This window comes from Apus apus, chromosome 3 (genome assembly GCF_020740795.1).
Source record: "Apus apus isolate bApuApu2 chromosome 3, bApuApu2.pri.cur, whole genome shotgun sequence".
Lineage (NCBI taxonomy): Eukaryota > Metazoa > Chordata > Aves > Apodiformes > Apodidae > Apus > Apus apus.
In genome coordinates, this window is record NC_067284.1 from 29,844,759 (window position 1) to 29,867,368 (window position 22,610).

Genomic DNA, 22,610 nt, shown 5'->3' on the forward strand with positions numbered 1-22,610 from the left:
TTGAGAAAATTCTAGATTCAGATTTTGGATGCTGGAGACAACAGTAATAGAGAACTTGGCAGGGGAGTGGTGGGATGTTGTCAATTTTACACAACTGTTAATCAGGAGTTACAGAAATACTTTGTTGAATGGATCTCTTCACATACATTTTTTATTGCATAATTCTATTTCACAATTCTGTTTCACATGTATTTCTTCCTGAGAAATGTATGTAAATTGTATTAGCACTTCATATAAGTAGCATGCGTTGACAGCTTTACCAGATCTAAAGTAAATGTATCATCATTTCTTTGAGCCAGAAAATCTGTTTATTAATGTAGGAAATGAATTAGATATTTTATCCATACTTCATATCATTTAACTAGAAAGAAGCTTACTTGGAGGCAGGAACAGATCTGGGAAAATGTACTTTTTTTAGTGACTTGGCTAAGCACTGCAGGTCTTTTAGGAGCAATTTGCTCACCTGACTTGACTTGAAGTTACAAAATAGTTTACATGGAAAGGTAAGACAGCCTTACCAGTGGTAAATACAATTTCTCTTCTGTTTTCCTCAGTTATCAGACTTGCATGAGAGCACACATGCAGCTTTGTGTGTTCTTAAAAAAAAAACATAATAATCCTCTGCTATTCAGAAGGATTACAAGGAAACTAAGGAATAGGGCAGAAGGAGTTGGCGTTTCTGGGATTTTGAATCAAGTTAGCAGCCTGTTTAATAAGCAGTAAGTAACAGAAATTCACGGATGGATTTGCTGGATGCTTACAGGAAAATTTCTTGCGGGATACAAGTTATGTCATGAGTTTCAAAAGAAGGAGAAGAAACAGATGCTAGAGTTTTGGACCCTCCTGCATGAAATAGTAATAGAAATTCAGGGTTGAAAAGTTATTACCCTGACTTCCCTTAGAGCATGGTCCTGCTTCCTTCTGGTCTTGTTTGAGCGTTCTGTCATCACACTCGATATACCTACTGAGGATCACCCTGGAGTGCTTTTTGGTTACATGCTATGAAGGAAATACTAAGTGACTGAGAAATAATATATTAATGAAGAACATTTCAAAGTAATACTGTTCTAAATGCCTGTTACAACTGAGGTCTTAGTTGTGATAGGAAATAAATCAGAGTCTTATGGAGTCTAAGTTGGCCTGGAGTTGCATTCATCATACTGACATCCTCTGACACTACTTCTGATTATGTAGGTTGGTAATGGGTTATTCCTTTCCCTCACCTAGGTCATAATAGTGTGGCTTCATTCAGCAATATGTAAGATCAATACTTGACAAAATATGCAATCCTAAAAAGTGTTTTACAAAACATTATATAAATTTTATAAAAATGGATAACATGAGACATTTCATCTGCACTCCATTAAATGCCCATCTATCTGTATTTTGAGCTGTTCTGTTACCAATTCAGATTTTCTGTATGAGTGTTTATTGAGTTGACCTTTTGCTGCATTTTACCAGAGAATGTAATGATACAAACTTGTTCAGAGTTGAAAACACTAGAACACAGTCATTAACCCAAAATGTTGCTAAAACTTTATGTTCCTTTTGCTTTATATCTCAGATTTTCTAAAGCTTTACTGATGAACAAAACTTTTTCTCTTTTGACCTTTGCCTCAGAAATCCTGTCAAGTGCAGCAGTAGGTGTGTGGTTCGTGCATTAGCAGTAAGATAAGACTACTTTCTCTAAAAGAACAGTAGCAAACTAGCTGGTTTTAGACATTGCTGTTTTGGGCAGGATTACCGTTGGATGCTGGAGCTAGAACTTCTCCAGAGGAGTGGTTGAGATAGAACCAGCTGCAGGTCATGTTTTCTGTAGGTTTGCAGGATTTGTAGGATTCTGAAATTAACAACTTGCTTATAAAGCAGTTTTGCTGTGGTGGTCTGGCAAAAAATTTACTCTTAAATTACTTTTGTCTTCCTTTTAATTGTTAGAATTTCAAAGGCAGTTTTGTTTTCTTAATCTCTATTCCATATATGATGATGCTTGAAACTTATGTGTACATCTGTTACAGGAACACAGCAGTTATGGAAACCAGGGGGAACAGTTAGCATTGGCAAAAGAGAATTTATGTAGATTTAAGTGGCTTACTCTGAAGGTCATAATTACTGAGTTTTGTGATTAAAATTTTGTCAACCTTTAAAAAAATGCCTGGAGTCAGTGACTCATTGTATATAGCATTTACCTCTGAAATACAGGTGCAAAAATCTTTCTAAAAAGCTCCCGAGTCCTATTTTTGAGAAAAGATGAGGCAAGAGGTGGCTTGAAATGGGAATCTCCTTAAAATGTCTCAAGTAAGCAACAGTATTATATTAAAATACTGAAAGTATTTTGCAAGGCTTATTTCCCAATTATGCTAGCTCTGATTTCTTTTTAATAATAGTGTTAATTTATTTTCAGTATTATTGTGTATCAGGATATGCACTTACCTGACAGGGAGATGTTGCACGTGCTAGAATTCCCTAAAGCAACTCCTGAAACTGCCCTTGAAGTCAGCCAGGATGCTTATAAGCTTAGAGGATTGAATCTTTGATGATTATGATGATAATAATATCAAAAACTAATATTAAAAGGAAGAGTTTTCTTTTTCTCCCCAATTATCACATAAAATTCTTTCCCTATTCTTTGTTGTTTTCAATAAACCAGAAAATACACAAAACATACCATCTTTATGAAGTCAGTCTCACAGTATAAAACCACTTAGTAACTCTTTGTGAAAGAGCTAACATTAATTAAGTAAAACTCAGACCTATTTAAAACATTCGACATGTTATAGCTGAGAAAAAAAGTTGCTGTTCCATCACAAGAACAAAAAATGTTAATATAAAATGGACTTTGCGTTAAGTAAACTCTGAGGAGAAATACGTTGTGTAAGGTAGGCAAATCACAAACAGATCACTATAGCAAACACATTTAATAAAATTAAATTATGGTTCCAGGTTCCATGGTTCCTTTCTCCATGCGGATTTTACATGCTGAACTTCCTCAGTACCTAGGTAATCCTCAGGAATCACTTGACAGACTGCATAGTATGAAGATAATCTGCGCCAAGGTAACGGCTTCTGTATACACTTCCTAACGTTTAAGAAATGTATTTGTAATGTTTAAGTTGTTAATGTTGTTGTTAATGGCCTTTGACCTGTCAGAAACAGTCCAAATAGCTGTTCCTGGAAACAACGGTCATTGTGAAATATAAATGCAACCTGCTGAGATTGTTGTGGGGTTTTGTTTTGTTTTGTCAAGTGATACGGTACAAAATTATGGCCTAAGTTGTAATATGGGATTTGTCAGTACTGAAAAAGGAGTGTTGGTGTTGTGAGCACTAGCCTTATCCACTAAATCCAACACCCTGACTGTTAGGCAGTCATTTAAAGTATTTTCTATGGAAATCTTTACTTAGTAGTCTAATGCAACAGTGACTATGAATGTTACAATGTGGTAAGCTTTAGAAGAAATGCAGTGTTGTTGTCTTACTTGTGACACTTGAAAGTTCAAAACTGTTTATGAGATGAATCCATGTGATTCATTTTAATTTTCAATATTCCTCAAAACCTACTGATATTTGCTCCTGAAAGTAACTTGAAGAGCAGAAATGAAAGTAATTGCCAATTGTAGAGCTATAATGGCCTTATGTATATAAAATCAACTTGCTTCTAGCACAGTAGTGACTAGGTAACCAAAGGTTTATAGTTATTTGTATATGTAAAAGGTCAAAGGTTTTGGTATAAGACATGAATTTGTCATTTGTTAAAGAGTTGGAAAAAATTTATTTGGAAACAGTTGAGAGATACACCTAACTTGGCCAAGAGGTGCTTCTTCTTCACACTTCATGAATGTTGTTAGCTGTTCATGACTGTCTCATCTAATAATACTGGCAGACTGTCCTTTTCAGCCTTTTCCTTCCTAAACAGTCCTCCTTAATTTGAAAGAATTTTTTTCTTCTAGGAAATGTCATACTCCTCCGTTGCAGAACTTCGCAGTGCTTCTACACCTGCCTCCCCTCACCCGCAGCAGATCAGCTGCTTTCTTGTTTTTATACAATGTGGTATTAAGTGAAGCATTGTCTTCCCTCAGTCATAAAGATACTACTAGATTCCAAAAACTTAACTGGTTTCTAAGTTCCTTTTTCTTGTAATGGAGAGAGAAAAAAAAATATAAATGTGAACAAGGAAGTGACTGTTGTGTGGGGCATTCGTCAGCCATCTGGCTAACATTATTGAAATGGCTATATTTCACTTACAGTGTGATCGGCCATGATTGTCCACAGGTTAAAGATTATTGGTCAATAGAGGAATGAAAGAAAAGGAAATTAACTCTCTTCCCTTTACAAGACGTTTAAGTAATCTACAGTCTTGAGGTGGCTCTGCCTGCATTCTTTTCCTTGAAGTGCATATCCTTAAAGCACACCTGATGTGCCAAGGAAGCTTTAAACTTTAGTACGTGATTTTGTTTGAATATGAACTAGGCTGATTATTTGTTTAAATGAGGGAAACTTAGAAACATATAATGGTTTGAGTTACAAGGGACCTTAAAGATCATCTAGTTCCAAACTCCTGCCATGGGCAGGGACACCTACCGCTAAACCAGACTGCTCAAAGCCCCGTTCAACCTGCCCTTGAACAACTTCAGGGATGGGGCATCCACAGCTTTTCTGGGTGACCCTTTATAGTGTCTCACCATGCTCACAGTAGACAATTACTTCCTAATATCTAATCTAAATATACCCTCTTTCAGTTTAAAACCATACCTCCCCATTCTATTACTCCATACCATTGTAAGAAGTCCGTCCCCAGCTTTCCCGTAGGCCCCCTTTCAGGTACTGGAAGGCCACCATAAGGGCTCCTTGGAGCCTTCTCTTCTCCAGGCTGAACACTGACTCTCTCAGCCTGTCTTCATGGGAGAGGTGCTCCAGCTCTCTGATTATCTTTGTGGCCCTCTGGATTCTCTCCAAGAGCTCCATGTCCTGAGGGCTTCAAGAGCTGGACACAGTACTCCAGGTGGGGTCTCACAAGAGTGGAGTAGAGGGAGAGAATCGCCTCCCTTGACCCACTTGAAATGCTTCTTTTGATGCAGCCCAGGACAGGGTTGGCTTTCTGGGCTGTGAGTGCACAGTGCCAGCTCATGTTCAGCTTTCCATCGACTTAACACCCCCAAGGCCTTCTCTTCAGGGCTATTCTCAATCCGTTCTCTGCCCAGCCTGTATTTGTGCTTTTGATTATCCTGACCCATGTGCAGGACCCTGTACTTGACCTTGTACTTCATGAGGTTGTCATGGGTTTACCTCTCAAGCCTGTGAAGATCCCTCTGGATGACATCCCTTCCCTGCTGGAGAAGATGAAATAGAAATAAAGGAGACTTACAAATTAAAATACACATTTTCCCCTTGCACATTACATTCTTGAAGAACAAGTCTATTTACTCATATTTTTGCTCCATCAGTATCTAGTGGCTTAGGTCACTACAAATCCTGTGTGATCCTTTGTGCTCTTGGGGAAAGCATCTTTGAAGCTGGCTGTACATCTCAAAGCTCTTCTGAGGAGTCTCCCCCTTCTTTGCACTTACTTTTGGTTCACAGGTTGCCATCTCTTACGCTCTGCCCTTCTGTGTCTGAATTGCCAAAGTTTATTCTGAGTATGTTCAATTGCAGTCAGAAAGAGAACCATCTCTCTTTGCTTCTGACAGCTTCCACCAGAGCCAGGATACAGTACCCAGGACAAGCCATTGTCTGTGCTGATGGATGTTCCTTTTTCAAGTACAGTACACAGAAAAGTACAAACAAATAAAAAATGCCATTCTTCTCCAGGGAATATTTCTGATTAGTTATTCTAGACACCTCGCTGCAGATTACTTCATTTGTTTGCATTCAATTAAATACTTTGTCTTTTGGAGCAATTCAAAGACAGCTGTAGAAACAAGAGTGCAAAAAAAGGTTGTAAAGAGAAACATGTTTTTAAATGACAGTTGTAAATCAGTGATAATTTAACTATTTGAAGTCAGGGTTAGCTGACAAAAAAAAACATTGTTTAGATACATGGTTCTGTTTTTTTTTGTACAGAATGCTATTAGTCTAATAATCTTGAGCTCACCTGGAGTGTTCAAGAATAAAGTGCATAGTACTTATTAAAACACATGGCATAACCAAGAAAATAACACAAAGGAAGTACACTCATTAGTCTTAATATTTGTATATGACACTTGGGAACCATTTGGGTTATAACAGAATTAATTGGGGAGCTTTCAACCAAAGGCCTCAAGTGTTTTACTTCCCTCTTTTAAAGAGTGGAAAAATAATCCTTGGTCATCTGTATTTACAGAAGGGTGTACGAATAGTCATTATGTAAATGAGATTGTCTTGGAGTCATAAAAGGTAGAAGAGAGAAAAGACCTATTCGCTCACCTAGTCTGTCTCTCTGCAATGCAAGGTTGTTTTCTAGATTTTAATGAGCCAGCCTATGGAGCTGAGGCCACGTCCCCTGGGAGGCTATTCCAGGCTAATACTAATGCATTCTTATAAGAAAATTTGTCTTCCTATTTTGTTTCTTTTCCTTAAGATAATTTTTTTTAATTTTTTTTAATTTTTTTTTCCTATCTGATACCTCCTTTTAACCTGCTAAATTTCCTCTTGCTTTTTGCTGTATACATTCTACAGACACTTGTCAATTTTGGATTAGCCATTCTACTTGGAGATCTAACCACATGTACTTTGTCAGTATTTTGGTCACTCAGTTTCTTCAGCCTCCATCTGCTTACATACATCTGGCACCTGAAGCAGGATTGGAGGTTGAGTTCAAAACCAATTGTATTTTCCCTAGATAGGCAATAATGTTTTTACATTTTCCGGGATTCCTGCAAATCTGTAATCAAGATATGGTCAGATATTTTACGTGTCTGTCTATAGGTACAGCATTTGGGAAAGAAATAATTTATAGTGCCAAATGCCTATTCTAGCCTGGGGGGGAGGGATTCAGTGTAATGGTTACTGTCTCTGTGTATTACTGGTCTTCCCAACATGAATTGCCTTAATGAATTGTTGCTCTTGTAAATCCACTTTGAAATAAGTGGTCTCCAAATAGCCAAGCAGTAACTTACTGTGATTTAAATATTAATTTAAATCACAAAAGGGGTTTTTTTTCTTTTCAAGTATTCATTTAAAAATATAAGCATGATCACTTTAGTGCTAATAGTGCTGAGGACTTGCTAATAAATGCTTACCTGGAGAAAAAAAATGTGAAAAGAGCAACAGTCAGGCTTAAACTAAACTCCTCCCTTGTTTGTACCTGCACTTCTTAGCTGATTGAGGAAGAGCTCATGGAAATGCACACATCTCATAGGGCAGTGTATTTCACTTTTTAACCCTAATCCTGCTAGTAGCATAACTGTAGTGGGCTCTTCCACCAGGTGGGCGGAGCAATGGAAAGTGGGTTAACAGTCTTCCATGCTAAAAAAGCCTCTGCAAGTGTTACCCTCTGCAGAACTTTTAAGAGCACACTTTGTGCCATTTGCCATCAGCCACTCTCTCTAGTTCCACCACTCTCCTTCATAAGTGTTATGTTCCTCCCTGGTGCTTCCATACACACTTTTCCTATCTCCTGATCCTCTGTTTTACTTCAAAATTGATGCACTTTTTTCAGTCTTTTAGCTACTGATTGTTTGGGATTTTATTTTCATTCAGTTTCCAGTTCTGGCTCTGGTACCAAGGTTATGGAAGTATTCTGTTTTTGTACATCAGTTTAGGGCGTATTTGTCTTGACAGCTTGTTTGATGGATTTATAGAAATGATGATGATCCTCCACTAGTCTGAGTACTCAGAAAGCCACAATTCCACAAGGACCAAAAAAGGTTATTTTGATTAAGAAGCTAAGGCTGGTTAAAAGTTGTGGAAGAAGTAAAGTAATAAAAAGAGACACCTAAGGATAGGAAACTAGGAATGCAAATGGTAGTGTGCACAGGTTAGTAATTACAGTATACAGGCAGTTATTAGGGAATGAAACAGAGACTCAGTGTAGTAATACCAGCCAGTGAAAATAATGAATGTGCATTTATGAATATTCAAAACAAGAAAAAGCTTAGGTCATATGTAAAACTGTTGGTTAAGTAAATGGTAGAAGAGTCTCCGATCTTACTTCTCTTTATAATAGAAACAAGTTAAACAATTGTTGGAAAATTGGGGAAATGCCCAAATACTGAAAAACTGCAGATGATGTTCCTATACTTAAGAAGGGCAAAAGGAGGTAAACCTAGGGAATAAAATAATTAGCCTCAAATCAGCACGGAGTTCTGCTGTAATTATGTTAAGCTTGAGGTGATGGCTAGATATCCCCAAGTAATGTCACAGAATGTTTAATGTAATACTCTTAATTGTATGCTAATATCTAATTCTTTATTTTTTTATGTAAGTGAGCATGTTTTCAGAGGAGGGCTTTGAAAAACAAATGCATTGTCTTTTTAAACAAGATGACGTGTCTCATTGGTGAAGACATGTTGTGTTTAGACAATTTCAAGTGTAAGAACTCAGCCTTATTAAGAATGAGAAGTGATTACTAGGTGTTTTATCAGGCTGTTTACCAAGATAAAGGTGATTTTTATACTGGACAGAAAATAGACAGTAAGGTTTTTCTGTGAGAGAAGGGTTAGTTTTTCCCTCTGACAAAGTGCCTCATTGTACACTGGGCATTTAACACTTTTAATGTGGTGCTTTGTTTTCTATGTCCCCGGAAGAGGAAGCACCTTGTATTTCCCTAATTGGCTAACCACAGCAGCTGATTGAAGAGCAAGTGGGTTTTTTTGAAGGAAATGTCAAGGAGTGTTCTATAAACAAAGTTACAAATTAGTAACAGGAATCAAAAAACAAATTTAGATCAACAGGATTAGAAAAATAAAAGCTGACTTGCATTTCAGATGTCGCCTCATGTACACAAACAAGTGCCTAAGACACAAGCTTCATTAAGTATACATTTCATTCTTCCAGTGATGAAACAAATGTTTTATCCACTCAACAATTTACATTCTTTAAAATCTATAATAAATAAAAAGAAGCAATAAAACCCAAGCTTTCAGAAGTAAATTTCAGTAAGAACTAAGAAGAGTACTTCATTAAGGACAAAAGGATGAAACCAGAGCCTATACTTAGGGTGGGGGAGAGTCAAGAGGCAGTATGAAAAGACAGTTTTACTTTCTTTGTGGTCGTTAACATTCATTCTCAGGTGAAGGATATTTCATGTTTTGCTTAACAAAATGTGCATGTCCCTAGAGTGCGTTGACATTTAATGTTCTGTAAGTATCATAAACCTGAACTCTTAACATCCTTCTACCGTACAATGGCTTTCTTTGTGTAATTGATCTAGCTGTGGTAATAATCAGTAATTTTGAACTATACCTAGGTGAAGCATTCCTGCCTGAATTGGTTTTTATAGAGACTGTCAGTTTTAGATAGTTTGCATTTAATATATAGTGCTGTTTAAACTCATGTTGGTTACTTTAAAATATTTACTACAGATATTAGAAAATTTGGAACAAGGCTTAGCTGAAGATGGAAGTATGACTAACATTACACAGGAGAACAGACAAGGTAGGTATTCTTTAAACATTTTTTCACAGACAGTGTGATTTTATTGCTAGCCTAAATATGCCAGAAGTTTTCACGACTGCCCCAGAGTTGTTAAAACAGTATTTTTGTAATCTCATAGCCGACTCAGCCTCTGAAATGAGACACTTTGTACTTTTATTTCCTAGAATTAATTTCACAGTTTTGCCCTTGATCAAACTGATGCACTAAATCAATTTTTTTCCTAGTTAGAAGAAGCAAAGAAAATGGCTACTATCCTTTATTAAAGAATATATAAGTGTATTGCTGTTGCAGCTAGATGGATGTTTTCTTCTTAAGTGTTGGCTGACTGGCTTGGTCCTCCTGTCTGAAGGCCATTAAACTTCTTTAGACCAAACTGTCACCATACAAGACTTACACTGGCCTAGGATGCTGCTACGCAGATGGCTGAATCTCACATAGCTGCATGGTACTTAGACTTCTGAAATACCTAAGTCAGTTTTTAGAGTAAGATTTAGAACATATTCATCTACATTGTTATTTTCATTATTTTATATGCAATTATGTTTTTTTTCTTGTTCCTTTTCTCTTAGTTGTTTAACTTCAATAGGATACCTTACTGCATAAAAATGGGTCATCAGAACAAATCCATTGTCCAACCTTTTTTTTTTTTAACAAACGAACAAAACAACAGAATTTATACTAAATGAGGCCATAAGTATGCTTAAAAATTGGACAAAAGGTGACATTTTAAATGTCATTAGGGATTATATGAACCATTAATGGTGCCTAACAAATTAAAAACATTACACCAAAAAAAAAACAAACCTGCCAGCTTCAGCTAACAGTCTAAGGATATCTTATCAATTTATTTCTAGGATAACATTCACCGGGAGCCTGTGGGAAGTAGAAGTCTGCCTCTGAGATACGAAGAGGCTGAGTAGAATTGTTAGCAGAGTAAAAAAAATACTAGAAACAATTTCCTAAAACAGTGTGTATATGGAAGGGTGCAGACCTATTTGAGCTTTTCTGCCTGGTCTTCAAATTGACTGGATGTAAAGCAGCCTAAATGTGTTATTTTACTTGGCTTAATATGTCATCTAGATCTGCCCTAACAAAGTGAACACACTTGTGAGCAGCATGTATCATAAAGGCATTTGCAAATACGTTAAAATGGGTACATTGACTACTCTTCTCCAAAGGGTTTAGGAAAAAGACTAGTAATCTGATATTGAAGATTTATCCACAGCACTCAAGGAGTTTCTGTTCTTCTCTTCTTGTATCTACTATTCTTCTTGCCTCTATTCTCCTACCTACTTTTCCCTTGTTATTCCTTTTCTGCCCTCTTTTTGGTCCTTATTATCTCCACATTCTTTTCCTTTTTACTCATTTAAAATCACAACACTGAATTCCCCTTCAAGGTACAAGGACTCGTTCCTAGCTGTGTCATAATCTTGCATCCTGCAGTCTGCCTCACTTGCGTGTTTCTGGCTCCTTGCTTTTCCTCTCTGTTGCTGCTTTAGAGCTCAGCTTGGCTCAGGAGGAGGCCTAGTTAGAAAAGCAGCAGCTAGTGGTTACCAAGGGGCAAGGCTGCTGAAAATTTGGAGAGATCTTTGTATGTCTACTGTGCAGCTGCCTGTAGGTTTAAGACTGCCAAAAAGCTCCTGGGACCTTTGCAGAGACTGTTGGCTGTTATTGTCTGTGGAGGTCAGCCAGGTCTGCTCCCTGGCTGATGCTTTGCTGCATTTGGAGCTCCAGGAGGCTGATAATGGGTTTGTTTTTTTTCATGTGAGACTAGCTGAAGCAAACCTTATTAACTTTGTGTGAAGACAGCCTTAATTCATTATGAGGATTACATTTTGCATGCAAGTTCCTTTTTGCTGGTGTGAGAAGGTGCCACACCAATTGACTTATCACAAACATCTCTCCTTCTAGTCTGGAACAGTGCACCTTGTTTGCCAGTTTTTCAACAGAGATGTTTAGCATTGCACCACTTGCCTGATAATGCATTCTGTGAGATGCCAATTTTGTAACTTCTCAGTGCACAGAGCTCCTATTGAAATGAATGGCACTGTGGAGTACGGAGTACTTGATAAATAACAAGGAAGAGCAAATGCCTAGACAAGGGGAAGCATGGCTGCGTGGACCTGCAGAGTAGGTTTCAGGCATTTCAGTAACATAAAATGATTGTCTGTTGGTTTTCAGTATTTCAATATTGTTTACTGCTTTGCAGATTTTCTTCAATCCTTTTTTAGCAGTTCTGGGAAGCTTCATCCCGCAGGGCTATGCAGTTTCCAGATCAGGCTCCTTTTCAGTTTATAGCACAGTCTGAAAACATGTGGTCTGTCTGCTTTGCAGTCTTTTTAGAGGACCATAGCTGGTGCTATTGGATTGTTAACAGGAAATCTGGATGTCTCCACTGCAGGAACAAACATCTAATTTGCTGTCACCTAAGTCCTAAAAAGCTGAACATGGTTACCATAAAAGAAAACTGTGAGGACATGCAAAAAGGATAAATTAATATAACTTAAATATTACAGGAGAGTTATTTATTTTTTTTCCAGGTTTTACAGACACCTTCAAGGAAAGAAAAAAAGAAACGTATCACGGTTTACGTCATCCTCTGCATTAATAGCAGCAGGAATGTGTGGTCAAAGGGGAATATTTAAAACAAAAGCTAGGAGTAATGTATAATTTTAAGGCACAGTAGATAAAATACTGGATTCAGTCTTGGGTCCCACATTATGCTCCTCTTTTGACAAAGAAAATTTGGGAATATTCATGGGTTGTTGTTTTGTTTTGTTTTGTTGTTGCAGAGGATTGAAGGAGGTTTTCAGAAGGACAGTAGGCATTTCACCAAGCTCTCTTCTTATTTGTAATGGCATTTATGTGTGCTGAAAGAATTATATATGTGACCTGGCATGCTTTCATCAGAGACTACATTATTGATACAAATAAGTGGGCTCCATTATCAGAATCTCATTGAGTTAGCCTCTTCAGCATTTCCTTCCCCCTTCTGAACTCATTACAGTGACCTTGACTGAGATTTATTTTCCAAATATACTAAAGTAATACTCCTAATTGTTACTTTTTGAGGATTAGGGGACTATTTCTAGCATTGATCTATGCTATTGTAACACAAGAGAAAGTAAGAATCTGTGGGAACCATTCTCTTACAACATCAGGAGTCTGTCTGCAAAGCAAGAGAGAGCAATCTGCCACTGCAGCTTTTAATGCCTGCAAGCTCCAGGAGCACGGGGAAAGCAGACAGCCTTGGCAGATTTTTCCAGCATATCTCTAAGCCAGAGGCAAGCACAAACAGTCCCAGACTCAGACAGTTCTCACCCTGCATGTTTTGGCTCTGAAATGAAATTTTAGCTGTGTTTGATTTTTGAGTTTATCACATTTAATGCCGTAGATTACATGTTTTTAAACTGATGCTCATTATCACTTGAATCATTTTATGCACCTTTTGTTCTGATATTAGAAAATGCCTGGCTTCTTTTAGCATTTAATATTTGGCCTGAGCTCAAAGCTGAGTGGCTGTCTATTGCTCTGTGTTGTTCTATTGTGTATGGTCCCCAGAGCCGCTTGAGCAGTTCCCTCAGAGATGCAGAATTTTCTGTCTGATGGTGCAGGATGGCTGAGAATTAAAAATTCTAGGCTAAAACCCAGTGATGTTAACAAGGGGGATGTTTCAAAATTGTAATGCATAGGACCAATAATTGATGGCAAGAAAGAACCTCTAATTTATTTGTGCAAATTCACAATCTGCTCTTACTTTGCAGCCTCTGTTCAGCTGTGGAGGTCACGTCTGGGCCGGGTGATGTACTCCATGGCAAACTGTCTGCTAATGATGAAGGTACGTGGGTGGCAGCAACTGCAGAGGTACCGTATATTCCAGAATAGAACGTTAGAGAAAGTGCAGGAGAATTACTGGTGCATAGATAAGGGAAAACTTACCTGACTGTATATGGAGGTTTTGCTTAGTGAAGAATTAATTAGATTTAATAATGTCTTATCTAATAACCATTTGCAGTAATATTCTTTGGGAACGTATCTGTACTTATTTCTGCCCAAATCATCCTAGAGAATATGCAATAACAATACAGAATTTGCATTTTTAAATTGAATTTTTCAAACACTTAATGCTGTAATTAAAAGCAATTCTGTGCTCTGTCTTTTTCAAACTGTGTATGAGGAATGTTGTTCTATTTGTGAGCATTAATAATACTGTAGCCTTTGTATATGATCAAGATCTGGAACATCTAAATACATCCTCCCTTGTCAGCTTATCTCAGTTGTAGGATATCTTCTTTCAAGTTAAATCCTCAGTAATAGATAGGAAGGGAAGAGAAAGGAATAGAAGTAAAAGGAACTGACTTCCAGTGTTGTTTGAGGTTTTTTGCCCCCATGTTTCCCCTTTACATATTTCCCACTAAGCAATATTACTCCATTTGGTGCAATGCTCTTACCTTGTGTTAAGGAAGTAGAAATAAAACTTCCGACTTTCACCTCATGGTCAGGAAAATATGGATGTCGCCATTCTGAGCTTGCAACAAACTGCTGTTATCTGAGCTTAACTGTACTTCACAAATCAATTAGCAACAGCAGCCTGGAGCAGAGCTGTCAGCAGTATAATCTCCAGAGGCCAAGATTTGCACTCCTTGCTCCCTGCTCTTTGATTGCCCAAGGTCATGCCAAACCTGACCCTCTGATGTTTACTAAGCTACTTCCCAAACGGGGCTCCATTCTTAGTATTACGATACCTCAAAAAGCATTCATTTTTTAGTTAAGATCCCCTTAACCAAATATTGCTTCATATGAAATGGAATATCCTTATGAGAATCAGGGAAAACAGAAATTCATGTTCGTAATGATACTGCAACCAGAACATTTCTGTCTTGAATCAAAATAATTGTCCATTAAACCATGAGGTGTTTTTACCGATTAGTAAGCATTCGTATTTTGAAGTAGGTGCTTGACATAGTTCAATTCTTAAGGAACTTTCTTTTCCAAAAAGCAGATGGAGAAAAGTATGAATTGCCTTCCCAAACTAAGTATAATATATAAATAAGAAAATGCTGGTAATATAGCTTTTCAAGAAGTTCACTTTGCTTTTGACTGTGAATTGTTTTTAACACTTTCAGTGTTTTACTTCTCCTGTACACACAAGTCCATTCTCATGCACAGTTCTAAACTTTCTTCTGCTTTGGTCCTGTTAGCGTTGTTTTCTTCTGGTAATAGAAATATGTTCGTGAATACTGATTGCCACCTTTTTTGGAAATTGTGCTTCAGAAATACTGAAGCTCAGATACTTCTTAATACCGATTGTATTTAGAGCCTATCTCACAGCTGTTAAGTTAGAAATTTATGGTTCCATAACAACTTCCAGATTACCCACAACTGTTTGTTAATGCGTAATTACTTACAGCTGAAATTTGTGTTCCAGTGCATTGGCTATGGAGTAATTGAGTCTCTCAGCTTTCAGAAATATCCCTATATGGAGAAGTAGAGAGGTTCTAAGAAATAATTTTCAAACTATGTTGTGTTGCAGGTATAACAGTAGTAGTATAACTGAGCAGTAAATGAAGTTCATTTTTGCACTTATGTGACAGATCTTCTGTAAGAAAATTATATTGGTTATTTATAAATTCAATAATTTCAATATCATTCTAACATGCAGCAATGCTATAATAATCTTCTCCACCTTCTACAGTATTCAGTATGAAACTGTTTCTTCAAATAATTTTTAAACACACTTTTGTTAATTGTCCCATGAACAATTATATTAATTGAACCGTTCCACATAGTTATAATATTATTTGGTGTTGTGTAGTACACTTTTAAAACTGCATTTGTTTTTATTCAAGTATTTCAAGTGTATGTAATTTTTAAAAAACCCCAACTATTTCATTCTCCAAGTCAGTGCCTTCTATTGCCATCTAGTGAACATTTACAATATTGCAATATGGTCATATTTTATCATCAAGTACTATTAGGTTAATGGAATAGCTTGTGCTATTAGCAAAGTAATAATAATAATTTATTAAAATAAAACTATGTGACATTGGCATTAAAAAAAGGAAAACTTATTATTTTATTTTTACTAACCTCTTTCTTTGGCCAAAATACTTCAGTAATATTTAAAAGGGAACAATCTTGTCAGGATTGACTCTTAAAAAAAGCCAAAACAAAAACCCTCTTTGATTTTATGTTGGGCCTAAAATTATTTAACTCTGCTTGGGTTATCCTGGACTCTGATTAGGTTTATTTCATGTCACATCTCTTCTGCATTACTTATCTGACTCAAGGAATTCTGTTTATGTAGCACAATTATTTTTGTCTTTTTAAATGTGGCCTCATGAGTTTCATAGCAAAACATCCCATTAAATGATTTATATGGAGGGGTATATTGTTTTGGAGGTGGAGAGTGAGGTGCAAAGAAGTGATTAACCCAGATTTGTGCAGGAAACCTGTAATGGAATAGATTAATGACACATCTTCCTTACTCTGGGACCATCTTCCCTAGGTACCAAATTCTGTCTGCTGTGTCCCTTTATTTGTGTGACTGATGATCCAGTTCAGTAGCAGTTTAAGGCCGTCTTACTATGCAGTCTTTTCCTATTCATGCCCTTTTTTCAACACAGCCTTTGTTAAATGTTTTCTGGCTTCCTCTGTGCTCCACTATTGGACTTGGTTAACCAAGTGAGAAAACAGAAGAAATGGTGGATCTCAGTTGTGTCAACTGAATCAGCTTTTCCCATTTCATGCAAACAAGGGGCAACTTAAGGGATGAGGTAGAAATACAGCAGGAAGAGAAGGGGAGACCACCTAACATATGTCACGGTAGGCTTCCGCTTACGAGAACTGTGGGCTTAAGGCACTAGGAAAGTGTATCCTGAATATAGCAGCCTGAGGGAAAATTAATTTAAAATGCAACTGATTATGTGCATTACTTCATTTCAGCAATCTAATTGCAGAAAGTCTGTCATTTTACTAAATTACCATGGAAGTACCTTCCAAACTTTTTAAGTTCTTTTCATCTGAGCTAAAAATCACTTTTGACATTACCTTACCAGACTCTTACCCCTCTGAGGAATAAACACTTAAGTACTTTCCATATATATTATAAATGCACTCTAATTAAAGGCACGTTTTGCACTTTTTAGAATTTTTTCAGTGTTGTCTTAGCTTTTGTACAACTTGCCCTTTATAAAAAGAAAAGCATAAGGATTGATTTTGATTTGGGTCTAATACAATTAAAACTGTACAAAGAAGGAGCTAACAGCTTCTGCTGGTGATGCAAGGAACTGATGCCTGAGGACTTTGGTTCTCTATGATTTAAAGGAGAAAGACTGCATGAATCATCGAGTCTTTTGCCTAGCTGTGCTGCAGTACTGCTCTTTGGATTCATAACACTGTGAATCTCTGCTTTCATAACCCTTCCACAAGTGCACTAGATAGAAAGGAAGGATAAGTTATCCTTGTCCTCTCTTCCCAAAATATAGTATTTATGAACTACAGACTTCATATAACTAAAGCTTATTTTTAGTCTATGGTTTATTGAACCTACTTTCAGCATTCTACACATCATGGTCACTTATGGTTATTTCTAAATATCTCCTAATTAATATTTTAAATACTTATGGTGGTGATAAGTGAAATATAAAAACATATAATGCAGTGACCATAAAGGGAATTACAGTTACACTGCAGTGCATCAAAGAAAAAAATCCTACTTGCTGTTTTTGTGCAAGTAGATCTTGTAGGCTTACTACTACTATTTTTTATGAGTATACTTCGTGTTAGCTACAAACTTGCATAATAAAAGAGATTTTTTAATTATAAAAAAAATAGGCCAGCTCTCATTCATGTCCGGAACTGTGTAACTTCCATGCTACTTTTGGGATTTTTTTACTAAGATGTGGAAAATCTGAAGGCTTGCAGTCTTTAGAAAGGCCATGACAATACATCAGCCCCACCTTTAGTCTTAACATTACAAGCTGTAGTAATTGAATTTTTTACTGGCAGTACCTAATATGTCTTACTCCTCACAACCACTTGTATCAACCAAGGCTTTCCTCCTCTGGGAGGATGTCTATTTATCATTCTCTCATGTTTTCTTGTACCATGTCACATTAGCAAAGCTGGTAATGATAGCAAAGTAAATTTTAGTAAATGAGACCAAATCTCATCTGCTTCCGGAGGAACTGTCACATCAGATGCTTTTATAACTTACTATGGAATAGTATCATTCTGTATCACATGTAAGATACTCTAGAAATCTGCTACTGCTTTTGTGATGGGGGGTGGGGAGAAGAATAAATGCATATAAAAGGCACTGTGGGATCCTGGAGTAAGTACAAAATGAGGTATTGAGAAGCAAGCCTCAATATTTTGATAATGTTTTACAGTTTCACCCTGGGGCCATCCTTGCCTGTGCTTAGGGGTGGCTTTGGACAGATATAACTTAATCTCTTATGATCTCCTGGAAGAAATGGGTCCCATGCCTGCGATAGGTACTTCAAGGCATGGGGTGGATAAGCACAGATGCTGAGTTCTGTGCCATTGCATTGGAACAGGGTGCCCCATCCACAAATAAAGTGCATAGACTCTTAACGCTTCACCTCTACTGTCTCTTTTAAGAGGTGTGAATCATAGAATATTTTGGGTTGGAAGGGACCTATCAAGGTCATCTAGTCCAACCCCCCTACAATAAGCAGGGACATCTCCAAATAGACCAGATTGCTGACCTTGAATGTCTCCAGGGATGGGGCCCCCACCACCTCCCTAGGCAACCTGTGATCTACCACCCTCATATTAAAGAACTTTTTATTAATGTCCAACTTAAATCTACTCCTCTCTAGCTTGAAACTATTATCTCTTGTCCTCTCGTTACATGCCCTAGTGAACAGCTCTTCCCCAGCCTTCTTAGAGGCACCTTTCAGGTATTGGAAGGTCACTATATGGAGTCTTCTTTTCTTCAGGTTGAACAACTCCAACTCCATCAGTCTGTCTTCATAAGAGAGGTGCTCCAGCCCCCTGGTCATTTTCATTGCACTCCTCTAGACATGCTCCCAACAGGTCCACATCCTTCTTTGATTGGGGGCTCCAGAGCTGGACACAGTGCTCCAGGTGAGGTCTCACCAGGGCAGAGTAAAGGGGCAGAATCACCTCTCTCAATCTGCTGGCCACACTTCTTTTGATGCATCCCAGGATGGAGTTGGCCTTCTGGGCTGCAATTGCACATTGGTGGCTCATGTCCAGCTTTTGATCCATTAGTACCCCTAGGTCTTTTTCCACAGGGCTGCTCTCTAGCATGTCTTCCCCCAACCTGTATTCATATCTTTTGTTGCCTGGCCCAGGTGCAGGACCCTGCACCTGGCCTTGTAGAACCTCACGAGGTTCACCTGGGCCCACTTCTCTAGCTTGTCCAGGTCACTCTGGATGGCGTCCCATCCCTCAGGCACATCCCTTGACAGACCACCCATCTTGGTGTGATCAGCAAACTTGCTGAGGGTGCTCTCAATGCCACTGTCAATTAAACAGTCCCAGTACCGACCCCTGAGGGACACCACTTGTCACTGTTTTCCATCTGGACATCAAGCCATTGACCATTACCCTCTGGATGCAACCATCCAGCCAGTTTCTTATCCACTGAGCAGTCCACCCATCAAACCCGTATCTTTTCAACTTAGAGAGAAGGATGTTGTGGGGGATCGTGTCAAAGGCCTTGCAGAAGCCCAGATAGATGACATCTATAGGTCTTCCCTTGTCTACTGATGCAGTCACTCCATTGTATGCTGTAATGTTGGTCAGGCAGGAATTTCACCTGGTAAAGCCATGCTGGCTGTCCTGAACTACCTCCGCATGCTCTATGTGCATTATCATGTCTTCTAGGAGGATCTGTTCCATGATCTTCCTAGGCACAGAGGTGTAGCTGACAGGTCAGTAGTTGCCAGGGTCCTCCTTTCTACCCCTTTTAAAAATGGGTGTAATGTTTCCTTTCTTCAAGCCACTAGGGACATTTTACATACTCCTAGTTACAACACATACGGTGATGTCCAGTGAGTTGATAGGAATGCAAAGGGGAATGAAGATTTTTTTGCCTGACAAGGCCAATTCCATGAAGCCCCCACAGCATGGACATCCAAGACACTACTTCGCTGCTTCCTTCCAAGACTGGCTACCAACTTCACTAGGGGAGCCTGTGGTGTTATTGTGCAAACAGTGCCCCCTGGTGCAGCTTCTTCTGGCCGAGACTTCTCTGCCATCAGATCATGCTAAGCTGTTAACAGAGCTGACAGAAGCACTTTTCTGTCAGTTTTAACTGCATGATCTCCTGGGAGTTGTTTATCCACCAGTTTGGGGATGTGACTGTAATGCCTCCCCTCCTTCATGGTTGTGCTTCACATCTTTGTTGTGTAGCCTAAGTCTTAGTGGGGGCACGAGACTGAGCACTGGGTAAGGGGCAGCTTTAGACCACGGAATGGAAGACATTGAGCAAAAAAGCTAAAATTGGATATAATAAAATAGTTTCTCTAGTGAGCACATTTTCTGTTTAAAGGGATAAAATTCACAGTTATAGGCAGTCCTTTAGATTTTACAAGTGACACTCTTGCAGGTATTAATAGCCACAACAAGCGTGGCTGGGGTTCCTCTACAGAGGCAGTTCAAAGGGTTCCTGTTCCAAGTTTTTTATGACTAATACAGTGGGACTCCATGATCAGTGAAGTCCTTTAGTGAAAGATGCTACAGTGAAAATGGGGCTTTATGAAAAATTCTGGTAGCATAAATTTCATCACATTTTAGTTCTGAATATTAAATAAATTAAAATTTAAATAAATATATTTTTGCATATATGGCCTGTTGTCTTTGCTCTGAACTCTTTCCATTACCAATAATAAGCATGAACATGGCATGGCACATGAGAATTGGAATAAACTTTAAATGTTAATAATTCACTCTTCAGAATTAATAATTTTACCCACAGAATACGAGTTGTTTGCAAAAGAAGGGTCCTGCAGAGCGCATCCTGGGCTGTTTAAGTCAGCCTCTGCTATTATAGGACATGTAATTTCTCTCTTACACAGATCAGCCTCCAAAGAGTTCTCTTGATATTTTTTTATGTGTATATGAAACAATTAGTATGTTCCAAATGGTGACCTAGTGCATGGGTCAAGTAGGGTTCAATCATTTTAGTTGTGACCTCAGGAAAAAAAATTCATTGCACCTCTGGCACATTGCGTCCTCAGACTAAGCAGAAGATGAAGAAAAAGTACCTTTACCAGTCGGTATGATTACGTTAGGGACAAGTTAAATGAGTACTATAATTTGACAAAGAAAAATAGTAGGGTAAAGAGTATCATAGAATCATAGAATCCTAGGGGTTGGAAGGGACCTCAAAAGATCATCTAGTCCAACCCCCCTGCCAGAGCAGGGTCTTCTAGAGCACATTACACAGGAACACATCCAGGTGAGTTTTGAATGTCTCCAGAGAAGGAGACTCCACAACCTCTCTGGGCAGCCTGTTCCAGTGCTCTGTCACTCTCACAGTAAAAAAAAAATTCCGAATATTCACCTTGAACCTCCTATGTTCCAATTTGATCCCATTACCCCTTGTCCTGTCACTGGTCAACACTGAGAAAAGCCTAACTCCATCTCCCTGGCACTCACCCCTTACATATTTGTAAACATTGATGAGGTCACCCCTCAGTCTCCTTTTCTCCAAGCTAAAGAGACCCAGCTCCCTCAGCCTTTCCTCATAAGGGAGATGTTCCACTCCCTTCATCATCTTTGTGGCTCTGCGCTGGACTCTTTCAAGCAGTTCCCTGTCCTTCTTGAACTGAGGGGCCCAGAACTGGACACAATACTCCAGATGCGGCCTCACCAATGCACAATAGAGGGGGAGGAGAACCTCTCTTGACTGACTAACCACACCCTTTCTAATGCACCCCAGGATGCCATTGGCCTTCTTAGCCACAAGGGCACATTGCTGGCTCATGGTCATCCTCCTGTCTACCAGGACCCCCAGGTCCCTTTCACCTACACTGCCCTCCAGCAGGTCAGCCCCCAACCTGTACTGGTACATGGGGTTCCTCTTCCCAAATGCAAAACTCTACACTTGCCCTTGTTGAACTTCATCAGGTTTTTCCCCGCCCAAGTCTCCAGCCTGTCCAAGTCCCTCTGAATGGCAGCACAGCCCTCCCATGTGTCAGCCACTCCTCCCAGCTTTGTGTCATCAGCAAACTTGCTGAGAGTACATTCTATACCCTCATCCAGGTCGTTGATGAAGATGTTGAACAACACCGGTCCCAGTACTGACCCCTGAGGGACTCCACTAGTCACACACCTCCAACCAGATTCCGCCCCATTGACTACAACTCTTTGCCTCCTTCCTTTCAACCAGTTCTTGATCCACCTCACTACCTGATCACCAAACCCATTCTTGATCAACTTATCTACAAGGATGCTGTGTGTATCCTAAGATGTCTGTGCAGTTTTGAAAGATTATTCTTTGATGTCTTTTGCTTCCTAACACCCACCACAAATTCTTCCATTAAGTTGAAGGGTAGGACTGTCAGGAATCACTGGATTAGTACTGCACAGAATCTTCTGTCTTTGCACATGCCTGGCTTTTATAAGAAAACGTTGACTTTCTCTGCCTCTGCTCTGAATTGCTCCAAGAAGCTATAGCTGAGGCTAGTGTTACCCTGTGCCCCATGAATGTACCTACCACATCTTCCAGTAACCAGAGAGTGCTTGCAGAGTTTCTCAGGTGTGCCTTCGAAAGACCAGGTAGCCACACTGTAAAAAGTCATTTAGTGCCTAGATCATTTTGTCACTGCTGGGCTGCATGAAACAGCCAGACTGCAGTAACCAGTCACATGGGCATTTTTTCCTGTGGGAAATGGGACCATAATTTTGTTTAATCCTCTGTCACTGGGCATTATGTAGAGGATATGGTTGCACTGCATCTTGAGCAGGCAGATCTCAGAGCTGCCACTTGCCAGCATGATCTTTGTGCAGGTGAGTGTGTGTGGGGTCACTTGTGAGGCTTCC

The 22,610-nt window shown here is 38.8% G+C and overlaps 1 protein-coding gene across 2 annotated transcripts in view; it reads left to right on the forward strand.

Moving 5' to 3' along the window:
* Positions 1-22,610, forward strand: part of TRAPPC12 (trafficking protein particle complex subunit 12) — a 56,298-nt gene that overhangs the window by 28,047 nt on the left and 5,641 nt on the right. For both annotated transcript variants that reach the window (XM_051613955.1, XM_051613954.1), the window contains exons 6-8: positions 2,941-3,053; positions 9,497-9,569; positions 13,334-13,407. In XM_051613955.1, coding sequence (XP_051469915.1) covers positions 2,941-3,053; positions 9,497-9,569; positions 13,334-13,407 — 260 coding nt within the window. The remainder of the gene's footprint in view (positions 1-2,940; positions 3,054-9,496; positions 9,570-13,333; positions 13,408-22,610) is intronic.